Below are 20,732 nucleotides of genomic sequence, written 5' to 3' on the forward strand. Positions count from 1 at the left end.
TACGCATGGCGTCCGACGCCATCTAACGACTGGCATTCCTGCTCGCTCCCGCTGGTAAAACCAGGGGCCATCGTGTCGAAGAAAGCGCGGAACTCTCCCTCGGCTCGCTCCCGCTCTCTGGACTCTTCCTAGTTTCGCGAGTTCGCGCGTCGCGTGGTACCCCCAGCTTCCTCGCGGTAACAACGTCATGGCGCGAGAGCGCCGCGCGAAATGATAGACGCGCGACCGGGCTCCCTGCGTCGTGCCGGCCAAGCGTTCTAATAGTTGAGTGCGTACGGCCCTCTAACCCGTGTGTGTTGGCACACGCACGAGAGAGAGCAGCGGCGGTCAACCTCCCGGACGGGACCCCACTGGCGGCGGATTCCTGCGCGAACGGCCGGCCACCCACGGCTCGCACCTCGCGCTGCGAATAATACAGGTAACGAACGTCGCGAGTACGCATCGTTCCTCCGGCCACCGCCAGCTGCGTCCCGCGGACGAAAATTCTCGCCCGTGTTTATGTTTACTCCTTTAATTACCCCCCTCTACCCCTCCTTTCTCTCTCTCTCGCTCGCTCTCTCCTCTCCGCGCCACCTCCCCCCTCGCGTATGCTCGCCTGTGTGTCCCGCACATCCCGCCTTTCTCGATTTTCCTCGCCGCTCTTTTTTTCACGCCACGCACCCGATTTCTCGCGCGAGCTCCTTCGCCCCCGCGTTCGCGTCCGCGTTTATTAGCGGGAACGAACGGTATCGCTCCTCCTTATCGCGGGATTGTATCTGTAATAATTGTTTGGCCCACTGTGTAGCAATGTGCAAAAGAGCGTATAATGTATGTACTCGCGATGATAATTGTGTTATATAAAGTTTGTATTATCATGTGATTTTTTTTTCTTTTTGTCTCTCAATTGCTCCTCGATATATTCGCAAACAGCAATAGATATGACGTTCTCTTAACGTATTCAGCTCAATTAGCAGAGTAATCGCAGACTACCAAGCTGTAATTATGAGAATTATGTTGCGTTATGCACAAATTGAAAATCTAGCGTTAATAAAAATTATATGATGCTGTTTACTTAGACATGATTAATAATGTTACTGAAACATAATTTGATATTTGAGATAAATTAATTATAAAATGATCATTTTATTTACTGTTTACATTCACATGTTATTAAGTATATAATAATAAAGTACTTTTATTTTATATTAAGTAAATACAAGGAATTATTTTCTAATCAAAAAATAGCTCATGTATCTTAAAATCAACAATATCTCGAATAGGTACATCTGCAACTTCCAGCCACTCCATGCTTCCCATGAATGCCATGGCACAGAAAGTGGTACCAGGATCAGAGTCCGGATCGATGAAACCCTTAACAGGGACCGGACTAAGCTATGTCACCCTACAACCACCCAGTCAACCGCTTAGTCTGGTGCAGGATCATAGACCATCGGTGTACCAGACACCACCTTATATCGGTAGCAATGTGGAGGAACCAGAAACTGAAAAATTGATCCCCAATGGTGTGGAGATTACAAAGACGGAAACGGAGCAAGATGTGCCTGCTGTTACAAAACAAACTGAATCCAATAGAAACAACAATTTAAGTCCTGAAAATCCTGTACAAGAGCAACCATGTGAAATACAACCAGAACAAGTTCTGACATCTTTAATGGATTTTCCATTGAATACTCGTGAGTAACATATTCATTGCAAATTTAAATAAATAAATATTATTTTATTGGAACAAGATATTATTTTATTATTGCTTTGTAATATTACAAGATAAAATTTGACATAATAAATTATACAAGACAAAACATTGTAAACAATAAGCAAAGTATAAAGACAAAATATTAATATAAATTTATATTGCACATGAAAGAAGATAAAATGTGAAACTCATATTTATGTGTAATATTACATTTATTTTTATAGCGTTAAGCACACCGGCACAAAATAAAGTTGAAGAAAAGAAGGCTCCTGTAAATAACGGATCAAAAGAATCAGACGGTAAAGCCGTTAATACACCTGTACATATAAAACAATCTCCACATAAACCAGAAGATGTACAAGCAAAGAATGAAGTTCCAAAGGCCAAACCTACAAATCAGAATTTGAAAGTACCAAACGATAATGTTGCTACAACATTAACTAGTACATATAAACCTGACGCAAAAGTCACTACCTCTCCAAAGACAACTAAACGAAAATCTAGAGAATTGAAAGATTTGAAAGCAGCATCTGCTATAGTTACTGATGGAGCAAGTAAACCCAAAAGGAACCGGATTCAAACGCAACCCTATCAAAGTCCATTACCAGAAATTGCTTTATTGGTCAAAAGCCTCAATAAAACTCCAGGTTCTAAAGCTGCTGATGATAAACTTATTGTATTTTATAAGTAAGTACTCTCCATCTTATAAAAAATCTTCAATATCTTTGTATTTGTTTATAAGCATAAATTGAGTAATCAAATATTTATTGTTAGAAACGAATTTTTGGCTGTGAGGAATGCCGAGGGAAGTTTTTATGTTTGTCAAGCGATGCAAAATATCTACAAATCAAGCAGACGTATTCGCATACGTTGGCTATCTCAAGATAAAACCAACGGGGAATTCTATTCACCAGATTTTTATGATACCATAGGTATTATCAGATATTTGAATATGTGTAGCATCATTATACGTTCATCTCTTGTCATCACAGGGACATACATTGCATCTGTTTTAATTTTATCATTTAATTTTCAGATTTTGATTGTATATTAACAAATCTGAATCTAAACAAGGTCGACAAGTCTAAATTCTGGTTAACACGAATAGAACTGCTACGTACAGAAAATATTTTGAAACGAGCTATCGATGTTGAGGCTGGAGTCTCTGAAAAACCTCGAGTTACAGAGGAGCATCCTGATGGCTGTAAGTAAACTTGATTTTTTAAAATAATAATTAAATACTATTAATTATTGTTATTATTATTTTGTCCATGTGTATTTTATAACATTGTTTGTTCTGCAGATAGATAATATAAAAACCACAATCTTATTTTTTTAGTGGATTTGTCTCTTTACAAAGATGAGTCGCAGCTGAAGAGAAGAAAAGGCTTGCATAATGACAAGCCTCAACGTAAAAAATCTAAACAAATCGCAAGTTCTACGGATGATGACGCGGACGATGAAGAATTGGATCGAAATCGAAAAACATCCAAGACAAGCCGTTCAAAGAAACAATCGGTTAATAAGGCATTGGCGATTGCCAAATCCGTCGCGAAAAATACTAGTAGAGCGGAGAGAGCACTCAACAGAAGCACAAAATCTGGCAATAGTTTAGGCAACGATGTTGTCACTACTACTGCGGTTACAACTACTGCTACCATCACCACTACTGTTACTGCTGCTCCAGCGATTACTACCGCTAGCGCTGCTGCTACTGCTGCTGCTAGTGTTACTACTACTAGTACAACAACCGTCAATCCCACCATCAACGTTTCCGCGGCAGATGCCAAAAATAATCCAGAATTGAAGAAATTGGACTTGAAAAAAAATGGCAAACAACAAAGTAACAATAGCATCAGGGGAATTCCAAGAACAAAACTCGGAGGTAAATAATTTTATATATGTACATATTTCCCCAAAATACATTATTTGTCTATGCGTTACTTTTTAAAATATAGTTTATTAGGGCAACAAAATTTTATCGAAATTCTAGCTGTTTATATTATAAACACACTGTAAGAAACTTTTTAAAATCTAGACTCTTGATGCGATAATATACGTCATGTATGGTTATTAAACTGGAATAAAAAAAAACATATTACTGATGAACAATCAATTTAAAGGTTCTGCTCAAGCTATACAACACGCCAGTAAAATGGCAGGGCGTCCGAAGCGCGTAGCCGCTACCACCGGCGTTCTCTCGAGCGAGGAGGCGCCTTCTCCAAGAAAGAAACCGCGCGGTCGAGCATAAAACTAACTTAACGTTGCTTTTTTATGCTATAGTTACAGCTGAGTCTGTATCGTAGGCAATATGTACGTGTGGTACACTTCTTGAAATTGCAATCAATTTGTTATGTAATATATACATATATACGGATTTCAAGATTCTTAAATGTATCATGTGTTGCGATAATATTATAGTTCAATGATACGGGATCAACGACTTGTATCTCTGATTCGTCAAGTCGCATTTGAAAAAAAAAAGAAAAGTTAAAAGTTAAAGATAAGAAAAAAAAACTCAGAGATTTATGCGAGTGATATTGTGATATCATACAAAATTTGTACATATCGTCTACGTCTCAGACTCCTTCAGAAGAAGAAAGTCACGGAATGTATGGGAATGGTACCTTGAGTTGAGTAATAACTAATCTACAGGGTGTCACATACTAATGCACTCTTGCAATAGTCTATTTTTGATGTTGTGAGTGAACCGTACGTGATTCAGTTAATTTTAATGTACACTTTCCATTGGATATGAATATATACACTATGTACAAATATACATGTATGGGAGGGGTGGAAATTATATGTATTCTGTAAAACAGAAAAAAGAGAGATTAAGATACCGAGAAATGAAAAATAGTATCGACAAAGAAAACGAGAATAATCCCGATTATTACCGATCTCCCGAGCTAATCTTCGATCGATCGGTAAAGGATCTCGAAGTACAATATATTACTGTACATTATGCTGAATCCTTGCTGTTAAAAAAAATAGCACGTAAAAATGGTCCAGCGCCTATATAAAGACAGGCAGAGTAAAGTGCCCTGAATTGTCTCCTTGTCAAATCAAGGATTCGCGAAAGATTCGCGAAAGATTCGCGAGCGGAAAGTAGCACGTTGCTTATAGTTTCTTGAATGCACTTGCGGCGGCCCATCATTGTAAAATCGCAGGGTTCATATTAAATAAAGAGAGAGAGAGAGAGAGAACGAGCGAGCGAGCGAGCGAGCGAGAGAGTGGTGCCACATTATTACGATTTAGCCACATAGATGTAATTCTAGAAGAAGTGAATGAAAGAGAGCACTTATTTAGAACGCTAAGTCTTGAATCCAATTGTATAAATTTTTGATTTATTTTTATGTACGTGTTAATTTTAATTTTTTTTTCGTCATTTATATCGAATGACGAAGTGTATATTTGATAATATACATTAGACGATTATATGGTTATATATATATATATATATATATATATATATATATATATATATTTCGCGCAAAATTAAATTCATATACATATATATATATATTATATTTTAATGTAGCACACATATTTTATATCACGTCGGCGTACATTCGTTGCAAAGAACATATGTCAGCGTTTCTTTACGAAAAGAAGTCACTTTTGGAATGTGCATTATTTGTTTGTGTAATGTGTAACGTGACATATACATATATTTGTTTCCCCCTCTTTTTTTATGCTACGACAGTATACAGTAGAAGTATATGAAAATCTTATGAAGCAAATAGATTATTTATAACGTTATAGGGGGTGTGTCGATAAGTTCGAGTACGGGCGAACGAGTACTCGTACATCGTCGATTACATTAATGAGTTTCTTTTGACTAAGATTTCGATATGAGGATATGTGTAAACGTATTTTATACATCGGCCGTTAAGAATGTTAATGTTTCCTTGCTTGATTTCGCCCATACACGTGTACATAAAGCGATTAGATAATCAAAATTGTGCATACGAATGTAGCCAGGAACAGAGAGAGAAAGTATCTCTTGCGTCATTTTGGGAGTAAAATTACACGGGCGATCACGTTGCAATTTGCTTAGCACGTAATTTACACCCGCTTTACGTTTATCGAATATTTAATGCAATCCTCGATATCCGCTTTTTATTTTTCGTTGACGGTCATGAGCGCTGTACATTATTGATGAACGTCAAGTGCAAACGCTCGGCTTCAAATGTGCCGTTTAAAAAAAGAAAGAGGGAAAAAAGCCAAAAAAAAACAGGCATATCGATTTCTGTTCGAAAAAAAATAGGATACAATATAATTACCATAACTAAATGATTATAAGGTGGATTTGATTCTCGAGATGGGACACACGCGAGTAAGATATCAATCCTGTCGTATTTGGTCCATTGCACATTGTATTTGAGAAATATACGCATACTGTATAAATTTAGTGAAGGATTCTAATATAACAATACCATCATACAGAGAACTGTTTGCTCATATTATTATTATTATTATTATTATTACTCGATTATTTTAGAAAAATGCTTGCGCGTTTTTCTTCCCTTTCTTTTTCTCGAAACGAACGCGATCGTCAGCAACAACGTGCAATCGGTAAATGCAATTAACGTGTAATTGTCGGCGTATAAGGCATGTACGATAAACTCGTCTCATTAATTTTCGTAGCTTCTGTCGAGGAGAGAGAAATCATGTTCTTTATATATATAATATACCCCCGACTTTATTAGAATATAATACGATTAAGATATGTTAATGAAATATAATTCAAGTACGAAACGTTGCGCGAGAAACGATTTTTTCCAATTACACAAAATTCATTTGCCGGATTCCCCCCCGTTTTTCCATGTGGATTCCATGTGGGATACGATAATTTCGACTCGAGCTCAAGTATATTCCCAATAATTCTAACGGATAAGAACGAATCATCTACCTATCATCGATCGGCTCGGACGATGTTTGTCGCGATGTTGCTCGCATCTGAAACCGAGAAAAAATACTAAAGTAAATTCTGTAAATCGATTAGGAGAGCATTTTTGACTCGCGTAACGATTAAGTGTCTTAACATTAGCTCTTATTAGATATATATATTACATATAAGCGCTTCGCGCGGATGCTGATTTGCTAAAGTAATCAAATAAACTAACTGTACGATGTATATATATCCGTTGACATATATCGATTATGGTATATGTACGTAGGACTAAGATCATTTTTCTCTCTCGCATCGTTTTACGTCTCTTTTTTTTTTTTTTCCCTCCCGTCGATTCTTTACCTGTAGCGACGAATTTCGAGTACAACGTGTACATATATACACTTGTTCTTACTTGACTTACGCGAGAGTGGATTGAAGTTGCACGTTTCCTAAACGGACGATTCTTTTTCTTTTGCTCTCAAGATTGCGATAATAAAATTCTTATAGATAAGTAAGCACGTGCGCGTGATTCTCGTCACATTTCTTTTTTTAGTTTTAGCTTGTATCGTGTCTTGCGATCATCCGCAAAATAAAAGCGCGTGTTATAATTGTATTATGAACTCTATCATGCTCTCGAATATTATATATTTTATGTACTTTATATGTGACTACTGATTTTTTAAATCATTCGTTGACAATCAGAATTTTAGTTTTTCAAATTTATTCGAAAATTATATAAAATATGATATATTTTTTTTTATAAAATTATACAATTTTTTAAAAATGTAAACAATTTTTATTATGCAACTTTTGTGTTTTAAAAACTTTTGAAAAGTGTGAACATTTTTATAAAATTGCGCAATTTTAGAAAATGAAAAATTTTTATAAAATTGTGCACTTCAAAAATATGTCAAGATAAAGATATGATGCATGATAGCGTTAATAATTACTTTTGAAACGTTGAAGAAAGAAAGAGATATTGTTAAAAATGTGGAGAGAAATGATATAATTAAATAATCGATTCATCAATCTTTTTTTGTGCTTGTGTGAAACTGGTGCAATTTTTGCGCATCTCGTGCTATTTTAAGTGGCAAGAATTTCAAGTATGTTTGTAAAGGGAGGAGCGTCCTCTCCTTTCCCTCCCACTCGGAGAGGAGTTTCTTCATCTCTGATTTCGACGAAAGTTGATTTATTCTCTCGTAAGATAATCGTAAGGATAAGAGATAAGCATTTTACGACCGATCCGATTTCTCGGACATTCTAGAGGGTGAGATATGTATTACTCTTCACGCAGTTCACGCTCTCTCGATGGTAAGTCGAAAACTTAACACAGATACACAAAAGTGTTTTTTGTACAAAGATCATTTGGTTATGTATGTATAATAAAGTGACGTCCAGAAATATTACGAGGAACAATTCTTTCAAAGTTAGAGCGACATTTAACGACGTCTCCCTCTTTCTCTTTTTAATTTTAATCTCTCGATCTCACAGAATTGAAGGATTTCAATTTCGTGGCTTTTTCTTACAAGAAAGATTATGCGCGCAAAGAAATCATATTGATATTTATTTTTCTCGTGCATATTAAAACGAATAAGTTAAAAAAAATTCTAATTTCCAGGATATTATTAAAAACACTACGCATTCTATAGATAAATACGAGTGAGTGATTTAATGTATAAAAACATGTTTTAATAAATATCAATAAAAAAAAGTTACAGAAAATATCTACACAAATTACAAATATATATCAATATATATAAAATTACATGATTCGCAACATAATAATATTCTCGAGGACTTCCCTACACATTTCATTTAATGTGTAGGGAGGGTCTCTCTCTCTCTCAATTTATCTAATCTTAATATTAGTTGCATGTAATATTATTCGCGCTATTAAACGCGCTAAAAGTAATCATAATACTTTTCTCCATTATTGATTTGAGAGATATTGTCGACATTCATAATTCACGTTCACACGCACGTGTCAATGGTGGTGAATAATCGCCGTTTTAACAATCATTCAAGTTCTCGTAATGAGTCTTACAATAGCAACGACACGCGAATCTTAATAATATAGTTTAATGTCCAACACACCGGATGAACTTGATTCGCATGTGTGATGAGTAAAAAAAGAGATTTGCAAAAAAAAAAACTAATATTGTTCGCAAGTACATAGTTATAGATTACAAGGCACTAGAGTAAGAATTTCATGGTCACTCCCTTTCTAGATATCCATCGTATTTGACGGATAACGAAAGACCTTCGTCATAATTTAGGACTAGCGAGATACACAAGACGTATTTCATAAACGTCAGATTTTTCTCAGCACGAAAGTTTTTAACGCTATATCTTTAGAACTCTCATACCTTGAAGTCTTATTAAAGTTCAATCGCACGCGCACCATTAATTAATTAGAGTATTATTTCATCTTGTTCTAAAGCTTAATTTGTTAAAAGCTTTCCTTTATCTCTTGAATGGATTTTCACGGAAGAAGAATATCTTAAAGCCGAACAATCTATTTGCGCGACAAAAGTATGTATGAAAGAATGAAACACTTCTTTATCAAAGAAATTCCGTTTGCTTGAAAGTCTACTATATATACGTTATACAAGCACCATTAAACTTCCGTTTGAGGAATATTATGTCGGCGAAAAAAATTATCAACCTTTAATTACAGGAACATTCGTACAAGAGACCGTGTTTCGCTTTGCTTTTATTTTTTTTAAATCGTTACGACTCTAAACCGTTTATTTCTCTTAATTATAACGTCTGCATACTGGAAGAAGAACTCTCTTTGGGATATTTTTATGTACAATGATGAGTAGCCGTAGTTTACTATAAGTTCGAGTGAAAAGGAACGTCTGTATTTTTTTTTTTTTCGAGGAAGAATGAAATTTTCATTCTTTCCACGCATGCACAATAATCAACGTATATATCATTTCCAAATCCTGAAATGCATTTGTCAAGTAATGTGATAAATTGTAAGCCTGAGATTTTTATAGTAACTATATTTATATTCAAGGAAAAACTCGCGCAAATGATGCGTTTAGTTTATATATGTCTCTTACAATGATTTTAGACAATTGCAGTTTGCTATTTATAATATAGAAGAGTCAAAAGATCTTCCATCTTGTCTAGACGATGCTACCAACAAAGGTATCGAAAAGCATCACAAGCATGTCGCATTTTTCGATATCTGGTGGAGAAAACTCAGTCGTTTATATTAAAAAAAAAAAAATACGTGACGTATCATCATTATTCGTATTAGCACTAGGAATATATATATAATCGAACGATGCGATATATACAGTTTGCCTCGTACAAGAAAACAAACTGGAGATTCAATGAATAATTTATATATTGATGTCGCATGCGATTTCTCAAGATCTATATAGTGGGCAATATATATATGAGCTCGAAAGTGAAACGCAACTTATGATGCTGTTTGAAAAATATTAAAGTCGATATCGAAATAACAACAATATAAATGCAAATAAAATTCGTCCTAAAATATATTCGATCATATTGTAAGCTTTTCGAAAAATCTGAGACGTTAAAAAAAACGACTTTACGCGATCGCCGATTAGACCAGAGCTTCGGCGTGATAATGATGATAGTGATGGTGTATGTGCTCGTGAACATGTCTACGGCTTGACGTGGCCGCCACCGCGTTCTGCGAGAATTCGCGTTCGAGCCAACGCACGACCTGGGCCATCGCTCGGGCCTGGTCCTGTTCTCGCGTTGCGTGCTTCAGCTGATGCTTCTTAGATCTGCCGCACTGTTGCGAGGGAACGAACTGCGTGTCATTGCGCTGCAAATTGTTGTGATTATTGGTAATTGTCTGATGATTGGCAGTCTGCTGGTTGTTGTTGGGCACGAGGTTAACGATGTTGCGGTGGGTCGTGTTGCTGGCAGTCGTGTGCTGCGGCGTATCGTTGTAGACCGTCGTCGTCGGCACGATGACGTTACGATTTAGGACCTGCGAGTATGTCTGAGGGGAGGAATGTACCGTATTGTTCCTCGGTGTCGTGTGCCGTGTTTTCCTGAGATTCGCCGTCCGCGATTTCGCCGGTGTTTTGGGGAAGGACGCGGAATGAGTCGTTGTATTTTCCCGGATCGGTTTGTGATAGTTGGCAGCCGTCTGACGAGGCTCCAGAGATGCTTGACAGTCTTGATTATTGTGATTCGAGGTTCCTAGATTGGGACTCTGAGATGGAATGCGCGGTTGCTCGTTTTGATGCCGTTTCCTGCAGGCGAAATAAATTCTATCTAATCATCGTTTAAGACATCTTTATGAAGTTTTAGATATTACATACTAATATAAATTTATATAAATAATATTCTTATGAATAATATATTCAAGAGCATTGTATAAGATATCATATTGATTGTTAATTATCTACCCAATAAAAATTAATAAATTTTAATAATTTAATAATGAGTTGCATGCTAACTTGATGAAGTTAACTTACCTTGATGTGTGAAAACTGAGATTATTTTTCTCCATGTTAGCCTGAATAATTTCCAACAATTGTTGTCTTTGCAGAGCGCCACTCCGTTTCCTCTGATTCGTCATAAGAAGAGGTGTTAATGGCGAGAACGCGGGGGAAGTATCACTATCGTCGCTCACATCACCCTCCGAGCTGTTTGAATAGGGAGAAGGTAAATGGGGCACCGGACCGACTCTTTTGCGTAGCTCCTCCTGTTGTACTCGATTTGCACGAGCATTTTCATCCTCATCTTCACTGTGAGTCTCTACTTCTTTCCGCTCAGTCTGTAATGAAAATGATAATGAATAAAACAGTATAAGTATGATACGATGACAAGTTTTTCGGATAATGCTTGGATATAATAATTTACTTTAATAGATGAGAAATTATATACAATTATACAATTATACATAGGAAACGATATCTTAATAAATATTATATAATATAAAGTAAAATAATTATGCAAAATTTATCTTATTATCTTTCTCAGATCATTAGAAAGTTTCGAAAGTGTGCATTTATTTATAAATATGTAGCTTCTCAGTTCGAGGTATATACCATTCCTGATATTCTTAATAAAATCCATTATTCCATTCTTAATAAATTACATTATCATTTTCATCTTGGAATTATTTCTCAAGATATTTAATTGTAAGAAATAATTTATTGGATACATATTATTAGAAAGCGCGGGAAATTGTAAAAATCCAAGTCACTAAAAATCCTCAGAGGATCGAAAGAAGATTCTCTTTGTGTGCGAAGAAGCGCCCATTTATTTCTCTGCTCCTCCTCCTCATATACACTCTACGAGATTGGCATTCCCGTCGTCGGCTCGCGAGATAGTCAGCCGGTGTACGTGGGCATACGAGGAATGTAGGTCTCTCTCACCTGACAACGATACCGCGTTGCTCTCCTCCTTCTAGGAACTCTACTCGCACAATGCCGGGCGGTGACACGTGTCGCAGCGACAGTTGCATGGCTGCACGGGATGGTATGCTTCAAATGGCAACAGGACGAGCCATGCTGATGGCCACCATTACCGGGCAACGTCGTTGTCTGCGACGTTTGCGTGGCATTTGCGGGACAAGGACCGGTGGCGGGATTGCGCGGCGTCTGGCTGCTGCTGCTGCTGGCTCGCTGATCCGGCGACACTGTCAGCTTCACCTTGATCGTCTTACTGCCGCACGGAGGTACCTGTATCGAGGCGCCTAGGGTGTCGTAGATGGTAGTCACCAGGCCGGCTATGTCGTCCTTGGTAATCTTCCCGTGGCCGTCGAAGTCGTACAGGGTGAAAGAGAACTCCTGCCGCCTCTTGTCACCTTCCGCGACCGACACGTCGCATTCGAATTCCTGCAAAGAATCGCGGTTAGATTAAGTTCGAGCGATTTGAAACTGGAGTAAAAATAGCAAATTATGACAAAATTCAAACATAAATTTGATTAGTACTACATTTTTATAGTGTTGAAAAAAAATCTTGATAAAAATTGATAATTTATAAGCTTGAAGAAATATAAAATATAATAATTATTAATATATTTTTCGTTATATAATAATAATAATGAAATTTCTTTAAAATTACACTAATTATAATTGATATAATGTTTATTAATTTTTATTAATTATAAGTATCAAAAGCAATGATTTTAGTATGAAAAATCTTAAAAATCAACAAAAATCTATTAAAATCAATAATGAAATTTATTATATTTTAAAGTTGAATTTGGATCATTTTAAAAGTAAATGTTTTGTTAGAAAATAAATAATGTTGCATGTGTATGAAAAATCTGCTTAAAATGTTAGATAAATAAGAAAAATAGGATAAAAAATTTGATCGTTTTACACAAATAATATCGACATCGTAAAATGAAACAGGAACAAATAATATTTGGTTATAAAATACTTATTATTGAGCAATAATGAAAAATTATTATCACAATTTTTTCCAAAAAAACACTTTTGTAATAATCTTTAAATAATTATGCGACATCTCGTTTGCTACAAATCTCCAGCTTTCTCTTTCCTACCGAAATATATAAATTAAAGTATTTCACCTCGAAACTAAGTTGTTTCGTTGTACCGCAAGTAGGCTGTTCGTCATTACCGGTAGGTCCTGCTGCAGGTACGCTCGGGCCATCAACCGCTACCTGCGGTGGCTCCGCAGGGGAAATTAAAGTCGGTTGCGATTCCGTCGTCGGCGGTGACGAGATGTTGCAGGTCGTCGGGACCCCCGTCAGCAACTCCTCGGAATCGCTACCTTCCGTGTTAGTCCCCACAACTGCAGGCAACAGAAAAGAGCTCATTATGCAAGGGCACTATTCCCAGAACTTATTCGATCTACGTAATTGTATTTTTGATTTTTGTTTTTCTTTCCTTTCTTTTTGATACAAGAATCGAAATTGTTTTTTTGGCAAACCTTGCCATAAAATTATACCCTCTCTGATTACTTTAATTTTCATATATATTGTAGTGGATAAAGTCTTGAATTAAGTTTACTTTGAATCATATTGTGGATTCTTCTAAGAATGTATTATCACAAAATTTTTTGCTTTTTAAATTAAGAAAAAAATCTTAAATGTAATATATGTAAATAGTTCGATTATCAGTGAATAACTTTGACGTATTATACTTAAAGATATCAATATTTTATTATTTTACTTTACTACAAAATATTATACGTGGACGGTGAAGGGGATTTTAATAAAACATGAATTTTTCTCAAAAACTTACAAAACTTTCCTATGTCGAAAGCTGCTTAACAACTGGCAAAAATAAATGAAATCCGTCGACGAATAATGTAACAGTCGTGAAGACATAAAAGAGATACACAAACCAAAAAACATCAACAAAGAGACATGTGAATAACACAGTATAAAAAATTAAAAATATAGAAAGGAATAAAAATACAATTTTTCAAAGTGTGATATCTCAGGAACTAGAAGAGTCCACACATGACACAAAGTGTGCGTGTTTCAGGATTCTATTTATTATAATATATGCGAAAATTAAATCGATCCGTGAATATTTTCACTAATTTTTATCTTTTTTTTTTAAATTATATATTTTATAAGATCAAGCCGACAAGCCGTTCTTCGCTTGCTCTTTCGTCGCGCGATTTCTGCTTCATGCGAGAGAGAGGAGCGAATAAAAGGCGGCATTTAACACGAGCTATACCGGCACATCCGCACCCGTGGCGTGTTTGATGCAAGGGCGGTATTTTTACCGCCTCTCTACGCATCACCGATCGGTGTGTTTCGGGGATGAAACCTTTCGTAAGCTGTAGTAACCGGAAAAGCAGCTGGGGCTCTAACCAAACGAATTTTAATGTCGGAATGTCACCTTCTTGACGTATCTCTTCAGGTTGCAGAAATTGAAACTTTGAATAATAATTTTTACAAATTTTATTTTGTTTTTCTCTATAATTTATTTAATTTTATTTCCAATTTATTTAATTTCATTTATTTTAATTTTATTTTCAATTTATTTAATTTAATTTCTACTATTTAAATTTATTTAAATTTATTTTCATAAATAAACTTTTATATATGCAAGCGAATCACACAATTCAATATATTTTACGCAATATAAGAAGATATACGTCAAGAATTTAATGTTAAATCGCGTTTTAAATTTGCGTGCCGGCATATTACCTTGAACAGCTTTTTTATATTTCGTATTGTAAGCTCTGATTTTATCACCAACCATTGTGTAATGGGTCATAAACTCGTCCCACCTAACGGGTACAAAGCACGGATGTACATACATACGATAGACAGTTGTTAAACTCGACGCAGAGACGACATACGCGCGCGCGTTATGTGCGTGTGTGTATGTGTTAAGTGCAACAGAAACTTATCCTCGAAATATGATACTCGCACGTTATAAATTACTCCCAAAGTAGAAAACTAACGATATATCTGCGATATATCTCGGAAGTTGCAACGATAACTTCGAGACACACTGTATGTATTGAAATATTTGTGTGATGAATATGTATATGTAATATTTATATATATATATATATATATATATATTTCTTAATATTATGTATTTTATAACATTTTTTTTATAATAATTTTTTAGAAGAATGTATCTTATATATTTTTTATTTACTATTTTAACTCCATAATCTCTTAATTAAAACAGAACAATCAGATACAATAATTTCTCTATATTCTTAACACTTTCTTTTTTTGATTCAATACATATGCGTATAGAATGAAAATGGGATATAATAGCATTTTCATTGTATGTATGTTTATAATAAGTGTAAATAATGAAGGGAAAAAAAGTCCTAAAAACATATAAAATGAAAAACATGTTAAAAATACGGAGAAAATAAGAGTATCAGTGATATGAAAAATTAATTATAATAACTGATTGTTTTAAAAAATTCATATTAAATTATTTTAATAACTAATATCATGCGATTACAAGACTAAACGATATCGAGATTCATATATACATCACTTTCTAACAATTCGATTTAATCCTTTCAGAGGTCTTCGCACATAGATTTATTGTTATTATTATTAAGTTTAAGCAAAATTTGAAAATTAATTTTATATTGCTTATGAAATATCCAATATTTAACTTTTCTCTTAACTCTAACAATTTTATTCAATCGATAAGATTTGTAAGAAATATTAAAGATTATACATATATATGAATATAAAAATTCATATGCATAAAAGTTAAAAAAAGTCGATTAATTTTATCATCAAAAACGCGTATACCGCCCATAATGTACGCAATTCCGCGTTATTTTTAGCATTACTTTATACGAGATAAACGGTAGGCTCGTAGACACGAGTCGAAAGCCAAGAAAAGTGTAAGTATGACGTAACACCACGTGGCATTTCTATAGTATTTTAGCATTATTCTGATGACGGTCATTCTTTCATGGCGGGATGCGATTGATTGTATAGGCGCCACTCGAACTCAGCGACTACATTCTTTTTGTTTTGTAAACCTGTCCCCCTTCGCCCTTCGCTCAGCGCTCTACGTCATTCTCTAAACACTTCCCTGATTTGTTCAAAGATACACACATTCAAATTCTTTTCGTTATTCCAACTTTGAAGAGAGATTCAAACATTTTTATTCGTAAGTAGTACCTGTAGCATTTTTTAAGACAATTTTATCGAGTTTATATAACAATTGTCCTCGCATTTAAATCGCGTCTTGTCATCGTAAACAAGTACAATGTCATCGCGAAAATATTATGTTCAGGAAACATATATATATATATATATATAAATATCCGTTGTAATAACAGCTATATGTTGTTATATCTTGTGTTATTAGTATGTACTATATCTAGTGTTTTGCACATACAATTTGAATTGAAAAAAAATATCGTATGACTCATAAGCTGATTTTGCCAAACGTTTATTTAACGGAATGGAAAAGCAACAAAAACTATAATTTACTGATATTACTTCGTTTCATCTTGTTTCGGAGATTTGATATTTAAACGAAACGGTAATCTATTTCTCTTCCAAGAACTGTCTCGTAAATTTTCCGACGACTTGTCAAGGTCGAAAGCTAGACGACAATAAGAGCGAGTGATTTTCGACATCAAAGCAACGCTACCACAGATGTCGGTCAGATGTAAGAGCTTTCTAAAGTTCAGGTAAAAAGTTTCGCTCGTACGAGGAATGGTGAGGGTGACTCACAAAGCGAAGGGAAGTATTATTTTCCCCTCGATAAGACAGAAAACATATAAAGTGTGTGTTTATCCATGTGCGAGTTTATCCGTGTAAAAAATATTGCTCATTTCTTATACGCAAAAAAATCTTTCAACAAAATAAAACTGGTAACGAAATTGTTTTTTTAATATAATTTAGTTGGAAATTTATAAACAGGATGTCTACTCAAATTTTATAAAAAAAAATAAATTAAAAAATATCTGATTGAGAGATATTTTTATTCAAAATTCCAAGTAAAGAAAATATTTTAAAGATTTTATGCAATTTTTAAAAATAATATTTCTCATTGTATGCGTTTTCTAATGTTTTTTTACTACTTATACGAAGATAAAATATAAAGTCACTTAAATTTGAAATGTTCAAATATACTGAAAAAAATAGTTTTCGTAAGATAAACATTTTTGATTTGCCAATATTTTCAGTTTTTATCACTAATAATGACAATAAAAAAAATATACTGTATATTCAATATTTTAAGGATTGAATATATATTTGTTTTATATTTTAGATTGAATATATATTTGTATTATATTTTAAATAATATACATATATTTTTTTATAATATATTTACAATATATTTTAAATAAATATATGTATATATTTATAATATATTTTAAATACATATAATTCACAATTTAATTTATCAATGAATTGTCTTGCAATAAAAGAACAAAATTATTGAACAGAATTCTTTGAATTCCAATAAAATTTCACGAAAATTTCTTTTTTTTAAATACAAAAGAATTCCAAATCTTCCATCTTTTTCCAAGAAGAATAGACATCCTGCTATAGTTCGTACCGTAATACGGGAAATTAACGGAAATAAACACATTCCGCGCGTTTTTTCTTCGCACGACTCCGATTTAAATAACATCCGGCGTTCGCATTCTTTTCTTCGAATCTCGATATCGCAGTCATATATATCACGGCGGAAGAGAAGCATGCGTTCTCCAATTGAAGAGGAAGAAGGAATCATTACCAGAAAAGGGTCTGTAGCCGGCGAGGAACCTTGCTCGCCACCACTTTACCAATCCGGTAGCCATGGGACCTTCATGCGTGCGTGCGTGCGTGCGTGCGTGCGTGCGTTCGTTTGTGCGTGCTTGCTTGCTTGCTGCGTGCGTGCGTGCGTGCGTGCGTATGATCGGCGGGTGCGATCCCTCTGCGCTTCTATCGCTATCTCGTAAACCTGACTGGCGGCGAATACACTTGATCTCTCCGTGAATTACTAACACGCCATAAATGTGGAAGCACGCGAGGTATCCGGTGCGTTCTCCGCTCCCCGGATTCAGTTCCGTTTAGGATCAAATCAGAAGGATAGGTTCCTCCGCTCCGCACCGCGCTCGACCTGTCACTCCTGACAACGATGCGATACATGCACACAAACGTCCAGTCGTCCTTTTATGGTACGTACGTACGCACCACTGACACCCCGAGCGGCGCTCGGGTACAATCGTCGTCGTCGTCGTCGTCGTCTCGCACTCGCGCACCGCACACACGTGCTCGTGGCCTGCCAAGCCAGTCCGGCGACCCGGGCGGGAAACGAGCGCGATTCTACGACACTCGTTCGGGAATGTCGCGCGCAAGGACCCAAGTGCGTTTTCGTCGCTCGCTCATCGAAGCGAGACGCGGACGCGTGAAAATCTCGGCCTCCTGGCACAAACGGACTCCTGGTGGAGGTCCGGCTCCTCTCGCGGCTCGGACACGACTACGGACGCTCGTCCTCGCCTAAAAGCGCGTTCCCCGTAATTTCCTACCCGCCGCCCCACCATCACTACCATCGCCACCATCACCATAGTGGTATGTGTGTGTGTGTGTGAGGCACCACTATCATCTTGTTGCAGCGCGACGACCCACCACCATACGACCATCGCTGGCATGGGCAGGCAGAGTTCGCGTTCTCGCGTCGGTGTCGAGACGATATACGTGGTATCCCCGAAGGTAGGGAGGCGCGGCGACTCTTCTTCTCTCCAGCAGCAGCATCCTCTCTCCGCCGTTCTCTTATTTTCTCCTTCTCCTTTGCATACCCGTTTGCCGGGGAGCGCGAACGCGCTGTCTTCCTCTCCGAAAAGCGCACGCTACGAAGCCCGATTTACACGACCTAGAATTGTAACGGTTTGGTAAATCTCGTGTCCGTGTAGTATAATCGTAGACGCATACATTTTGTATTTCTATAATTTATCTTGGAAAAAAAAATTTCTATTTGATCAGGGAAAAATTGTCTCCGATTGAAGTTATCTCCGACTCTAGAGCCGATTATGTAACGAACTGGTGGATTACAGTGATTTCAATTTATTATGTATACTATTAGTAATATTAATTATATATATTTACTAATAAGTTATATATATATATTATTAATATTATTAATATTAAATAAGATATTAATATTATTAATTTGTCATATATATATTTAATATATATTATATAATTTTCATAGTTCGAATTTGCAACATGAAGGAATTTTATCGAGTTTTATATATATATATATATATATATATATATATATATATATATATATAATTATTAGAAACAAAAAAATAATTCAATTCTAGGTATTGGCATAAATTATGGACGCGATGTAAAACGTCAAAGATTATTTTTGCCGAGATGCCTAACGCTGTCAAAATCTCGGAGTGACATGTCAACATGAATTTCACGTTGAATAAAAATTCACGCAAAATTTCCCTTCGCGATTATACATACGTCACAAAGATCGACTTTTCCGGAAACAATCGTTTCGCTCATTGCATCGCGATTTACATTTGCGTCTCGTAACGCAGATACGTCGCATTTTTGTCCGGCGTATCATCAAAGTACGTCGCGACGTCGACGGCGGCGGCCGATCTTTGACTTGGTCGTTTCCGGAGTAATATGCAAAACGACGTCGCGCCGAGCATCGGAAATTACGAACGGCGCGTGTTACTGTGTTTGGATTATGACGTGCCTCCCTTATGAATATTTCTGCGCGAGGTTTTCCAAAAGCTGTCTCTCGCCCCCGCAAATCACGAAGATTTAAATTGAAAGGAACCGAAAGGTCTTCCGTCTGTCGTGTCGTGTTCTCCATTTTTTAAATTACATTAAATAATAGACGAATCGAATTGCTGTTTGAGAGATTATTCTCATAAGGTAGAGTTTGATAAGAAATGTTTGTTATCAAATTATATATTTCTAATCTCTTTAAATTAACAAGAGAGAGAAATTGCTATCCCCAAACTTATCCAATTAACTTGATAAATTATTATTTTATAGGAATGTTAATGGTGAGTGTACATTTTTCAAGACAAAAATTGTATCATAAATATTATTTAATATTCCAAAGATGGAAAATATCGTAATAATGATGATAGTTAAAATATATAAAACATAATTTATCAAAGTGGAGACAAATTATAATCATGCGTCATAATTAATATAATCACGCAAATTTTTCGTCCAACACTTGAGGCTCGAAAAATAAAATCGAGAATCATTTTGCCTTCATTTCACGTAAAATTATGACAGGAATTTGATCGCGCGGGAGAGAAGGAACGATCGTTATTAAGAGAAAAAAATCCTAAACTTTTGGCCTATTTACCGCGAAATCGATATCCTTGCCATTGAATGATTTTGATCCGTATACACGGATGTTGTTTACATGCACGTCATCGTGTGTTGCTTCAATGAAGCACGAGTCGGACGGAGAAACGAGGGGGAGGCAAGCAAATTGGGATAAAGCGCTCCGATTTCGCACTTCTCTTTCTTTCTCTCCTCTCTTCGATGAGTTACATATTCTTTATTTACGTTGCTTCATCGAAAGAGCTTCACCGAGGTACTGCTGCGCAGTACTACTCGGAAAGGCCGTGCAACGAATCGGAAATAAACTCTTTTTGGAGACTGTACCAGCACGCTATTATCTCCTAGCGGTGTTTCAGAAGAAACATAGGCGTCGCCATCGAAGAAGGTTC

The 20,732-nt window shown here is 35.8% G+C and overlaps 2 protein-coding genes across 6 annotated transcripts in view; one reads left to right on the plus strand and one right to left on the minus strand.

Moving 5' to 3' along the window:
• LOC105252854 lies at positions 1–11,408 on the plus strand. Of its 3 annotated transcripts, none has more exons than XM_025411667.1 (7): positions 1–418; positions 1,260–1,673; positions 1,918–2,380; positions 2,468–2,625; positions 2,730–2,897; positions 3,033–3,578; positions 11,140–11,408. In XM_025411667.1, the coding sequence occupies exons 2-7, from the start codon at positions 1,286–1,288 to the stop codon at positions 11,169–11,171; spliced, it is 1,755 nt and encodes a 584-aa protein (XP_025267452.1). In that variant the 5' UTR covers positions 1–418; positions 1,260–1,285; the 3' UTR covers positions 11,172–11,408. The 3 variants fall into 3 exon arrangements, with proteins under 3 accessions (XP_025267452.1, XP_011258773.1, XP_011258774.1); XM_011260471.3 differs by lacking the exon at positions 11,140–11,408 and adding an exon at positions 3,817–5,131 and having other exon boundaries at positions 3–418; XM_011260472.3 differs by lacking the exons at positions 1–418; positions 11,140–11,408 and adding exons at positions 567–807; positions 3,817–5,131.
• The window catches only part of LOC105252853 (protein naked cuticle homolog 2), an 18,732-nt gene continuing 6,333 nt past the window's right edge, over positions 8,334–20,732 (minus strand). For 2 of the 3 annotated variants that reach the window (XM_025411668.1, XM_025411669.1), the window contains 5 exons: positions 17,768–18,886; positions 13,135–13,358; positions 11,972–12,433; positions 11,066–11,367; positions 8,334–10,840 (listed from right to left, as the gene is read on the minus strand). In XM_025411668.1, the coding sequence (XP_025267453.1) occupies positions 10,177–10,840; positions 11,066–11,367; positions 11,972–12,433; positions 13,135–13,358; positions 17,768–17,831 (1,716 nt within the window). In that variant the 5' untranslated portion in view covers positions 17,832–18,886 and the 3' untranslated portion in view covers positions 8,334–10,176. Of the gene's footprint in view, positions 10,841–11,065; positions 11,368–11,971; positions 12,434–13,134; positions 13,359–17,767; positions 18,887–20,732 lie in introns of those variants that run through there. The other variant, XM_011260469.3, reaches the window with a different exon arrangement.

Source organism: Camponotus floridanus, unplaced genomic scaffold (genome assembly GCF_003227725.1).
Source record: "Camponotus floridanus strain SB8 unplaced genomic scaffold, Cflo_v7.5 scaffold42, whole genome shotgun sequence".
Classification (NCBI taxonomy): Eukaryota; Metazoa; Arthropoda; class Insecta; order Hymenoptera; family Formicidae; genus Camponotus; species Camponotus floridanus.